The sequence below is a fragment of the Eptatretus burgeri genome, chromosome 13 (genome assembly GCF_056783735.1).
Source record: "Eptatretus burgeri isolate ZD-2024b chromosome 13, Ebu_testis_v1, whole genome shotgun sequence".
NCBI lineage: Eukaryota > Metazoa > Chordata > Myxini > Myxiniformes > Myxinidae > Eptatretus > Eptatretus burgeri.
Window position 1 is genome coordinate 72,611,829 of NC_140973.1, and position 12,200 is coordinate 72,624,028.

The 12,200-nt window shown below is 44.4% G+C and overlaps 1 protein-coding gene across 6 annotated transcripts in view; it reads right to left on the minus strand.

The window, feature by feature from the left end:
• The window catches only part of EDEM1 (ER degradation enhancing alpha-mannosidase like protein 1), a 106,537-nt gene that overhangs the window by 74,793 nt on the left and 19,544 nt on the right, over positions 1-12,200 (minus strand). For 4 of the 6 annotated variants that reach the window (XM_085852976.1, XM_085852977.1, XM_085852979.1 and 1 more), the window contains 2 exons: positions 4,917-5,020; positions 913-1,084 (listed from right to left, as the gene is read on the minus strand). In XM_085852976.1, the coding sequence (XP_085709102.1) occupies positions 913-1,084; positions 4,917-5,020 (276 nt within the window). Of the gene's footprint in view, positions 1-912; positions 1,085-4,700; positions 4,864-4,916; positions 5,021-9,668; positions 10,529-12,200 lie in introns of those variants that run through there. The other 2 variants (XM_085852978.1, XM_085852980.1) reach the window with 2 other exon arrangements.

Here is a 12,200-nt window from a genome sequence, read left to right on the forward strand (position 1 = left end):
AGCTCAAATATCCTCGAGGAAACGGTTTGAAAGCTGAGTAAAGCAGAAAATAACAGGGCAGACCGGTACCGAACAGAAATCACAGCCCCTACAAAAGAGGAGAGCTACAGCACAAACAAAGGTCCGAGGTGAAAGAGAGCAGTCCGACGCTAACGATGGTCCCTGGCTAAGATAACAAAAAAATGAAATCGCTTCTGAGGCACTCATATATTCCCCCCACTTAATTCCTCTTGGCCCTCACTTGACGTGGTATGGCCTGCCTCTCGGCCGGCGCCTTCACACCACCGGCCCAGTCAGGTCACGGCCTGTGGCTCCAAGCAATAGCGGCACTCTCCCTTCTCGGTTGGTCTGGCCAACAGCACACCACTTTGCTGCAGCAAAGGGAGAGTCATCTCGGGGGCTCTGCCCCAGGCAATAACATTGATGGCACTACCGGTGACATCATGTCCCCGGGCCCACACGGAGGAGGGAGTGGAGAGTTCAGAATGGAGCAAATTTTAATGTGCTATCCTCATAGTAATAACCCTTTTGGGGTCCCTTCACTGTCCTTTACCTGGTCTTTGCCGGTTCAGACAGGAAGGACAGACAACGCGACACGCTTATTCTAGAAAACCACCACCGCAGCACCTTCCTACAGCATACAAAACAGTACAATCTTAAGTCCTTGTTACAGGTAAAAATGAATTATCCTAGGTGAGCACACTGTCCATGGTAAGGACTGACAGTTTAATAACGACCCTATACCTCACAAATGTGACAATACTCAGGAATGGCCTTTGGAATTAGTCATAATAATTTTCAAAGTTATCTGACAGCAAAATCAATACAATAAACAACTGAGATGTGAAGGTAAGAAGAGACAGAAACAATGTGAGGAGGAAAAATAAGGGGTGGGGTGGTTGAGCAACGTACCCGTGGGTATGGGATGTCAGAAGGACTGTCGTGGAAAGCGGGCATGAGACGCAAGGCAAGCTCGTGTGCCATCTGCAGCAGCTCTCCGTTATAACCTGGTGGTGCCAGCTCACCAAGCAGCTGTTTTGGCTCTGTCATGAGCATGTGGGCTGAGAGCAGAGAGCCCATTACACTGGGAACAAAAAGAAGCAGGTGTGGTCGAAATGATCTATCAATTGCAAGAGTCCTCCTCAAGGGAAACCACAAAACAAAACAACCCCTACTATTTGCCACAATCTTATCAAATTACTATTTCGTTGCAATCAATGATGAAAAGCTGTTGCTTTTTGAGTCCTCCTTCAAAACGTTTTGCAACTAAAATTTTGGAACAATGTTTTGGAACGGGAACAATGGCCCGATAGCTTGTGTGTGCCCTGGAACGGTCGTCCTGGCCTGGGACTGACAACCTACCCATTCGCCTGCTGGCTCCACCCTTCTTTACCAATTCGCCTGCTGACTCCACCTTCTTCACCACCTCATGGCCTCTCTCCACCCACTCACTTTTGACTCTGCCTTCTCCGCCCACTCGTTGCTGACTCCACCCACCCACCTGATCCTATCTGTCACTCTGCTCACTTGCTTCGGACTCCGCCTTTCTCCACCCACTCGCTGCTGGCTCCACCCAAGTCCCGATCTTCATGCCTGACGGTCACGTCTCATTCGCTGGACCGAAGCGAGCTGCACTAAGCAAGAGACAACGCGCCAGCTATCAGGGAGGTATCGCCCAGCGGAGCACCTCCCCAAAACGTATTGGTGGCGAGGTCGGGCAATCGTGCAAGGTATTGAGACACCGTTAGCCTCATCATAGGTGTGTGTGTGTGTGTGTGTGTGTGTGTGTGTGTGTGTGTGTGTGTGTGTGTGTGTGTGTGTGTGTGTGTGTGTGTGTGTGTGTGTGTGTGCGTGCGTGCGTGCGTGCGTGCGTGCGTGCGTGCGTGCGTCCTGGCGCCTGTCTTCACTGAAGTTAAGATTGTACAATAATTATATTGCGATAACTCTGCTCTGTGTCTGCTTTTGTAAGTTGCTTGTATATTGCCGCACCTCTCACATTTCTTCCTATTCCTGCTACAGACAACAATAAAGAACATTCACTGTGCCACATATCTTTCCTCGCCTGCCTGTAATAAATCCTTTGTAGAAATGTTCCCTGCTCGTTTTCGTCCTTGGTTTCATTGATCCAGCATGGTCTGTATCCTCACTTAGCCGTAACTTTATTCCCAACGATCCATTCCTTTTAGCCGGTACGTCCTTGGCAGTGTCGCTCAGCTGCATCTGATCTGGTTCGGACAAGGTGTACCGAGGGTGTGTCCCCCGGTAATTTGGTCACGTGATTAATTAGGTAACCCAATTAACTAATAGACAGGCGGACCCCAGATCACGTAATCGAGTTATTGGCATTCACGGCCGGTTAGCGACCCGCCGCGTTATAGAATTATCCGGGTGTGATGGCCTGCAATTCCGGGGAGCCTGGTAGGAAACCGAGATAGCTTCCCCCTCTGGTGGTCTTCTCACCCGACCCTTACCCCACAGCAATATATATATATATATATATATATATATATATATATATATATATATATATATATATATATATATATATATACATACATACCGTCATGTGTTGTCTTTATGCCAAGTACGAATAAAATAGGTCCATACGTATCCGAGATATGGTTGCAACCGCACGCACGCGCACACACACGAAAATCAACACCAAACCCACAAACGCCTGTTTAGACCAAGTCCAACGGGGGCGAATAAAGACCAACAAATATTTTACATGTATCCTTACTAATTCAGACCTTACGATAATTACATATATCGTTACTATAATTCACAGACCTGTGTATGTGGGTTTGTTTGTCAGACTGCTACTCTTACAGTTTTGGTCCAATTACATCCAGACTTTCTATAGAGGATCAGCATGATCCCAATTAATGTATAGGGGCGTTTTTATCTTTGCCAGTGGTCTTGGGGGTGGGGGGGGGGGTGATGCAAGTTCTCTATATAAATGTACATCAAGTAGTGCTGCCTCCAGGTGGGGGAGGGCATTACAAGTCTTTACCATTTACAGTACAGTATTCCTTTTACCACATTTTCCAGTACAGTAAGGTGTTTTGAATTACAAGCAGTTGGTATATTTTTGCTTCATGCACATAACCTGGGTTATATATTTTCCAATACAGAGCTGTCACTTGCCTATACACCGCCCAAATAAAGGTATGCGTCAGAAGAACGTGTTGCATGCTTGGAAAAACATTGCCCGTAGGGCAGGTGTGCTGCGAGTTCAAATAAAGACCAACAAATATTTTACATATCTTCAAATAAAAACCAACAAAACCTTTATATATATATTCCACATAAGTTCAATTAAAAAAAAACTACAAGGGCACTTGGTAGAGTGCATACCTCCACCACACAATGCCTGATCCAGGACACCATAACTAAATCCAGTGGACCCAATCGGTTTTTGAAATATCATGCTCTACATCATTTTTGGCCCAATCTCTCAATGGTGAAGAACACTTTGAAAATTAAATAATTGTTGTATCTAGATACGGATCTTCACCAAAATTGAATAAACTCTTCCTTGTTACACACCCAATGTGTCCACCAAGTTTCATGCAAATCCACCCACAACTTTTTGAGATATCATGCTATATATTGGTTTAGCCTTATCCCTCAATGGTGAAGAACCACTTAAAAAATTGTCAGACTCGGATTTGGATCTTCGCCAAAATTGAATCAATTCTTCCTTGTTACACACCCAACGTGTCCACCAAGTTTCGTCCAAATCCACCCACAACTTTTTTGAGATATTCTGCAAACAAACAAACAAACAACCACATCATAGTGAAAACATAGCCTTTCCACCTTCGATGGTGGAGGTAAAAATGCAAAGATAGTTGCTAATTCCAGCACAGAACTATCAATCTGCATTAATGGCACAAGAATAAAAATGTTAAAACTTCCCGCAATAAAAGGAAACAAAGCACTGAACCCTTTATTGGAGGAAAAGTGGGTGATGGGAAACAGGAAAGTGGGATATATAGGGTGGGTGACATCATCAATAACAAACACTTTCCTTCTTTTCGTGCCAGTGGCTAAGACACAAGGAAAAGTTGGAACATATACTTCATCTCCGACAAGAACAGGAGACATCTCTGCACTTTTACATTTTACAATTTTGTTTTCCCCTCTCGCTTGTCAATGGTTTTTAAATGCCCTCCCTGGATTCGTACATTACTTTAGCTGTTCTGCACACAGCGATGGGCTCTCGAGTGCATGAACCGTCTGTGGATTCAGCGACATCCTTGCCTCTGCAGCAGCATCTCGATGGTGGTGTTTTGCCATTTCACTCGGCAATGATTACCGAGGCCGAGCTAGAACGCTGCTGGAAATTATATCACCACAGGAAACCTGAGTCCAGTCAGCCAGAGCCAGCACATCTTGATACTTGGTATTCCTCTCGCATAACAGTGCAAGATAGAGGGTTGCGACCACTCTCCCTTCAGATGCCTTCCTGTATAGTAAAGGGTATGTCCAGTCCCACCACCCATTTCTCCATTCATCCCGCTCCCCATCCCCAACTAAGCCTTTAAATTTTATCATCTCTGTGCCTTAAACTCTTCAGTCTTACATCATTCCCCACCCCCCCCCCTTTTTCTGGCAGCAGAAGCAAACTTACAACTTTACCAGCTTTTACTAATCTACCTGATCTACCCTGATCCTAAAATTTAGACATTTCTCACCTTGTAGACTGTTCTTTAATTAAATATTCTTTCTTCTCTTCCTCTCTCCTTCTCCCCTGTTCGTAATTTAAAATAGATTATTTAGTTGTCTTTATTCAATTTTGTCTTTTGCTTGTGTGGTTTTTAATATTTCATGAATGCTCGAACACAAAAAGGACAAAAGGACATCAGGCAATGCACATACAGCAGCATTGATACAAGTTAGGTTTTTCATACCGTATAGTGGCCTCAAAGACCTGTACAGTTGCATCCTGGTCAAATGAAACGGTCTCCACGACAAGCTGGACGGCCCGTTGAAACTCCGACGTGTTCCCCATTACCTGTAGGGAGCCAAAAAATAAAGTTTAAAGTCTGGGACAACAGTGATGTTCAAATTCAAGAACAAAAAACAATTTAATGTTGTTCAGAGATAAAATAATAAAGAATAACTGCACCAAATGTTCAAATAATTGCAGAGAAGAGCTCAGGATATCATAGAGATAATTTTTGTGTATATATATATATATATATATATATATATATATATATATATATATATATATATATATATATATATATATATATATATATATATATATATACATATATATATATATATATATACATATATATACATATATGAAGGCAAAGAGAATAAAGAAAGAGAAGAGAGAAGAAGAGGAAGAAGAAAAAGAGGAGGAAGGAGAGAATAAGAGAATGAATGAATGGATGGATATTATCAAAACATCACACCCAAAAAGCTGAATTCCGAATAACACAAGATTAAAAACTGATAATCAAAATTTAAGCAACATATGAACACAATCATAACAAAGTAACATACGAATCAAACCAAAATGGCATCCATGTCATCATTCAACAGTCTCATAATACTGTACGAGGCATTGCACTTTTTCCATAATATTCAGTTCTACATAATCCATCACGATGTCACAGTTGTCTGCGTCACGATTGTTTTTCAGGTAACCGGTCTGGAAATATACCATGCAAAGAAGATGCAAAGTTTTACAAAGTCATTCACGGCATTCCTGCAGAGTTCAACTGGCAGGAACTCAGGGCATGACGGTAGGATTCATCGCTGGGAGTCATTCTCAAAACTCGTTTTTGCAACACTTCAATCTTTCCTGTCTGCTGCTGTGTCAAAGACAAATGCCAAACTTGATAACAACACGACAACATAGGTCTGATGCAGGATGTTTCCACCGTGATCAGATCTTCTATCAGCATGTGGAACCTCTTCAACAATCAAAGCATGTACAACTTTCCAGAAACCTTTTGAGAAAATAATGTTTAGGTGATGAGCCCACTTGAGGTCATTACTAATTACAACACCCAGTAATTTGACTTTCCCGCTGACCTGTAATTGAACATTATTTCGTTGGATCTGTGATGGAGGGAGCTGGCAGCGAGTGAAAGACACCTGCATGACCCAACACTTAGCGTGGTTAAGTTGCATCTTGGAATTTGTACACTACTGTTCAAATTGCACAAGGACTGACTGGAGGGTAAATGGAGAATATATTTAGAAGTCAGAAGACTGAAGGGTATCATTGAAGACGGCCAACAAAAAAAAAATGAGTGGCTCCAGACGTGTTCCTGTGAAACACCACTTGTTACCGTTGAAGGTATAGTGAGTTGGCTCTTATACCGTAGTTTCTGAATACTGTGCGCAAGAAAGCCGTACACCCATTGGATCAAGGAAGGTCTTGCTCCCATAATATAGCGTTTATTACTCGCTATTGTATGATAAACCGAGTCAAAGGCAAAAATCGGTCAAAACAATGAGAGATTGAACCAGGTATGTCAGCACAAGCACACAGGAATCAAGCAGTTGTACAAGATAATGGGTTGAAGACATACGTGAACAGTTCCCAAATTGTCAAGTATCAATATGAGGACCGATGTCAGCCACAAGCCATCGACAGACAAATAACTCTGCAAGATTCACGAAATAATCAGTTAATGCAATTGGTGTCACACGTTGGTGGAGTTTCCTTCGGTAAAGGCACGGCTATTAATTTTTTTTCCATCGACTGAGGATAACACCTTGTTCAAATGAAGCATTTATGATGTCACACAGAGGAATGCTCAGTTCGAAGGCAAACCCACGTATTAATCCAGGAGAAACACCATCTGGGCCACAACTCTTTCCCACGTTCGTCTGATAATTCTTTATAAACAGTCATAAAGGCCCGGTCACACCTTGACGTTTTAGCCAGCGATGGCAACGTATTAAAATGTATCTAAAACGCTGGCTTACGTTGAACTTTTGATGTTTTTTTTTTAAGATTCGGACGTATTCATAGCGACTTGGTCTTATGTATAACGCATTGGTAACAGACACAGAACGTTTCGTTGTGTTATAGATAACTTATACCAACGAATGCTGAACCTGTTGTCGGCCTACACAATCGATGCCCAACGATAGTCTAACTTAGGCATAGCGTGTTGCACGCATCGCTGACGATGTCGTGACGTAGCCTATAAAAAGGCTGACTCACAACGATTCGAATCAAAACTGCCGTAGAAATGGAAGTGTCAACATCACGGTCACACCTTGGCGATCTTGCCAGCATATGCCGACCTAAGAAAAATGTGTCTAAAACGTTGGGGCACGTCAAATACGGTATGAGTAAGTTTGGTATACGTGAGTAGAACGCTAAAGTACGCTATCATACGTCGTAGTAAGTAGAATACGTCAAGAAATTTTAAACATGTTCAAAATTTTACGACGTACTCGGCGTATGACACACGTTCCGCCTGCGATGGGGATAAGTTTTACACACGATATGCGGACGTTTACACACGTCCACAAAGGCTACTTATAAGCTACTCATAAGTCGAAACACGTCGCGGTAATGTCTTTCTTACGCAAAACTTATTTCTAACTTTTGTTTGACGTGCTTTGAACCAATTCTTTACGTAGTCCCAACACACATCGACGTATGTAGACGTATTCCAATGACGTCTTCAGGTCGACAAAAAAAAAAAATTAACGCGTTTCTAGCTTACAACCGCCATGTAAAGACGTGTTCCCAGCGGTTTTGGGAATTGGTATATAAAAATGCTGCTCATAAAAGGGGAACCCAACAGTGTTTTCGAGTCCTTTTTGAGTCAATGTCCATGTCAGCAGTAACAGTATCAGTATCAGTATCAGTATTAGTCTTAGTATTAGTAGTAGTTTGTTCATGTTGGCAGTAGTAGGTGAGTGTGAGGGGGAGGGTGTAGGTTATGATGGATCGTCCTTGCGTTTAACGATTTAACGATTTAAATGATAAACTCAACGATTTAAATGGCTGCAACCCCACTATTGAAAGTAGACACTTGCGCTCAACAATTGGATTTTTTTTACACTCAACGACTTTTAAACGGTACCACTCAGCTAGTTTCATTGTTTACAATGAACGATTTAAATTGCTGTCACTCGCCTTTGTTTTTTGACGCTGGGGTTTGGAAATTTGAAGCGTTTCTTCTGAACGTGTTAAAACGCTCAAACTCGACTATTTTAAATAGACGCTGCTGATGGACAATTGGAATCATAGCCAAGCTAGACATCGAAGTGTGAACATCCTCGTCATGCCGAAGAAAAGTTTGAAGAATGCTGCAAATAAGTGTCCTGGCCGTGGCCGTGGACGCTGACGCAAGGACGATCCATTATACCGACGTCTTTCAGCCTATGAGTAACTTAAAAGTAACATCTGTCGATGTGTGGCAACGATCGCGTAACGTGCCAACAACACGTTAATCATAGGTTAGAAATAAGTTTCGGGTACGCAAAACATTACCTCGGCGTGTCTCAACTTATGATTAATTTACAAGTAGCATGTGTTGACGTCTGTCAACGATCGCGTAACGTGCCAACAACACGTTAATCATAGGTTAGAAATAAGTTTCGGGTACGCTAAACATTACCTCGGCGTGTCTCAACTTATGATTAACTTACAAGCAGCATGTGTTGACGTCTGTCAACGATCGCAGACCGTGCATACAACTTGTGGCCAGTGTAGCAGAACGTGTGAGTCATACGCCGGCATATGTCGTGAAATTTCAAGCATGAAAAAATTTGAGGACAACCAAAAAGTACAACGTTTAAAGCCAGCGTACAACGACGTATGGCAGCGTTTTTCAGCGTGCTCTCAATGTTATCAAAACTTACCCATAACGTATTCAACGTGTGCCAGCGTTTTAGAAAAAAAATTCAAAAATCGGCATACGTTGGCTAAAACGTCAAGGTGTGACCGGGCCTTAAGCAGCACTTTTGGAAAAATGTATTGTTGCGGGCCGGGGGTCGGGTGAGAAGACCACCACGGGGGGAAGCTATCTCGGGTTCCCACTCAGACTCCCCAAAATTGCAGGCCATCGCACACGGATAATTCCATGACACGGTGGGTCGCTAACCGACCGTGAACGCCAATAACGCAACCACCTGACCTGAGATCCTCCCATCTATGGGTTAATTGGGTTACCTAATTAATCGCATGATCTAATTACCGGGGGACATGCCCTCGGTATGCCTTGTCCGAACCGGATTACCTTACTGGATCATATACAGCCGAGCGACACTGCCAAGGACGTACCAGCTAAAAGGAACGGATCGTTGGGAATACAGTCCCGGCTAAGTTCGGATATGGACTATGCTGGAACAATGAAAGAACTGACGAAAATGAGCTGGGAACATTTCTACAAAGGATTTATTACAGGCAGGTGAGGAAAGGTATGTGGCACTGTGAATATAGCTTTTATTGTTGTCTGTAGCAGGAAGAGGAAGAAATGTGAGAGGTGCGGCAATAATACAAGCGACTTACAAAAGCAGACAGAGCAGAGTTATCCCGATATAATTATTGTACAATCTTAACTTCAACGAAGCCAGGACACACACACACACACACACACACACACACACACACACACGAAGAGGAGTTAATGAAGAGAAAAAGAGGAGAGATGAGGCTAACGGTCTCTCAATACCTTGCATGATTGCCCGACCGCGCCACCAATACGTTTTGGGGGGATGCTCCGCTGAGCGATACCACCCTGATTGAGGTGGAACCCTTTGTGCAGCTCGCGTCGGTCCAGAGAACGAGACGTGACCGTCGGGCATGAAGGGAGGGACTTGGGTGGAGCCAGCAGCGAGTGGGTGGAGAAAGGCGAAGTCCGAAGCAAGTGGGCGGAGTGACAGACAGAATCAGGTGGGTGGAGTCAGCAACAAGTGGGCAGAGAAGGCGGAGTCAAAATCGAGTGGGTGGAGAGAGGCCACGAGGTGGTGAAGAAGGTGGAGCCAGCAACGAGTTGGTGCAGAAGGCGGAGTCAGCAGGCGAATGGTTGAAGATGAATTCCAGGCCAGGACAAGCAAGACGAATCGACAGGACTGAGCAAGCAGGATTGGTGCGCAAGAACAACACTCAGGAACTAGCAGACAGGAGCGATGAGCAGGAACGGCGACACACGAATGACACGAACTACTCAGGGATGACGACTCTCCCACCGCCCCGCGACCTGTCCTTTTATAGATCCGGTGGTGCGGGGCGAAGACCTGAAGCGATGTGTCGTCACCCGAATCAGGTGCTCTGGTTGGGCCCCAGCTAGCACACAGGCTGGCCGCAATGACCAGAAGCGGCTCCACTTCACTTCCGGCCAGATGGTCCCAAGCTGCGGAATCGTCTCGCTCCATGCACCGAACACGTGCCATGCTCTGGCAACTCGCAGTTGGTGCTGGTCAATGTGCCTGCTCCATGGTGCACCACACGGCCCGAGCGATCCGGCCGCACAGCATGCCTCTGCCTGGTAGCAGCTGCATCGAGGTGGAGGTGCGGGAAGATGTCTGCCGTCTGCGGGAGACATTTGTGGCCATCGTGATGAGTGAAGACCGACGCTTAATTTTGTTATTAATTAGGTTTAATGAGGTTAGATGTTATTTATTCGGTAAGATGTTATTGTAACCCCATGAGCAGATCCGACCAAAGATGTGTGTTATCCGTGCCCCATTCTGTACAATGATAAATTATCACAGGCTGCACATGACTCCACCATTGTACACGTGGTCAGCGCGCGTGTCCGCCCGCCATCGAGCATGCCCCGTACAGGGCGCGTGGGTCTGCCATTGTACACGTGGTAAGCGCATGGGTCCGCCCGCCATTGAGCATGGTGTTCGCGGATATCAGAGGCGGTGGGATGCAGAGGTCTACAGCCTTGATGCATCAGACGCGGTGGCGGCCAGCCTTGATCTGTGTCAGGGAATTGAGGGAAAGAATTGGATATAATTATTAATGCAGATTTGGAAATGGGTTGAAAAAGGAACGGCCACGTGTGCTTTGCAAGTTGCCAGCATTTAGGGTGCCGTTTTTAGCTCGCCTGTTCGAAGAACAGAGAGCTATAGCGATACCCCCGGCGTGAGCATCAGCGTCAGCATCAGCATGAGCATGAAAATGTTAAAGTTTTTGGTGCAAGTTATTTTTTCCTTTCTAATGTTTTTATCTACCACACTATTTTTTTATACGCCTGATCTATACACACATATATATATACATATACATACATATACAGTAGACTAGGTGTAAGTCGGCAGCGTGTAACTCGTCACTTCGCCTCAGTAGGCAGCGTGAAAAAGTCCCGAATTTATCTCATGTTAAATCCCTTTGAATAAAGGGTCATCCCTCTGTAAGTCGTCATCTCTAAGTCGTCACTTCGTCTAAGTCGTCAGATGTTGTCCATTCCCACGTAATGGAAACTCAAGTAAATTACCACTCCTAACTCGTCACACGGAACTGCTGCCTCGTGAGAAGCCCGATTTCATGGAATCGTGATGCTCGCTCATTGGTGTACACCGCCAGTGATAGGCTATTTATAACTGCGTACACACGTTGATCGCACTGCAGGCAGGACAATGGCGACTAAGCGTAAGCTTACAACTAAAACCTACCAAGAAAAATACGACATTATCCAGTTTTGTGAGGCAAATCCACTGATGAAGAAAACAGACATAGCTGAGAAGTTGGACATCAAACGGCAGACATTGAACGATATCTTGAAGAATAAGGGCAAGATATTTGGACAAGTGGAGAAGATCGTGAGGCCGGTGGGAAGTGTGAAATGCGTGAAATGTGTGTCCTTTGAAGATGTCGATGACGCGCTCATCATCTGGTTTCGGCAAATGTCGGCCCAGCCAAATATTCCGTTTCGGCCGATTCGTCCGATACTGTCTTTCGGTGGAGGATTGCCCAGCCAACATCATGGAATACAATGACCGGTTTGAATCCTTTCTCATGCACCAGATGCCCAAGAGTTTGAGGCATTCAAACATAACGGATTACTTCGCGAAGAAGTAAAGGATCGATCGAGCTTAGTGTTGAAGTCCGATCATGGTTTTATCTTGGCTTGTTTTGTACATTACTGCATTCACTTACACATTGGCATTGAGTGGTAATCATCACCACGATGACTGTGTGTGTCATGTAATTTGTCACCAAACCTTCACCGATGGTATACGAGTTGTCTTACAGA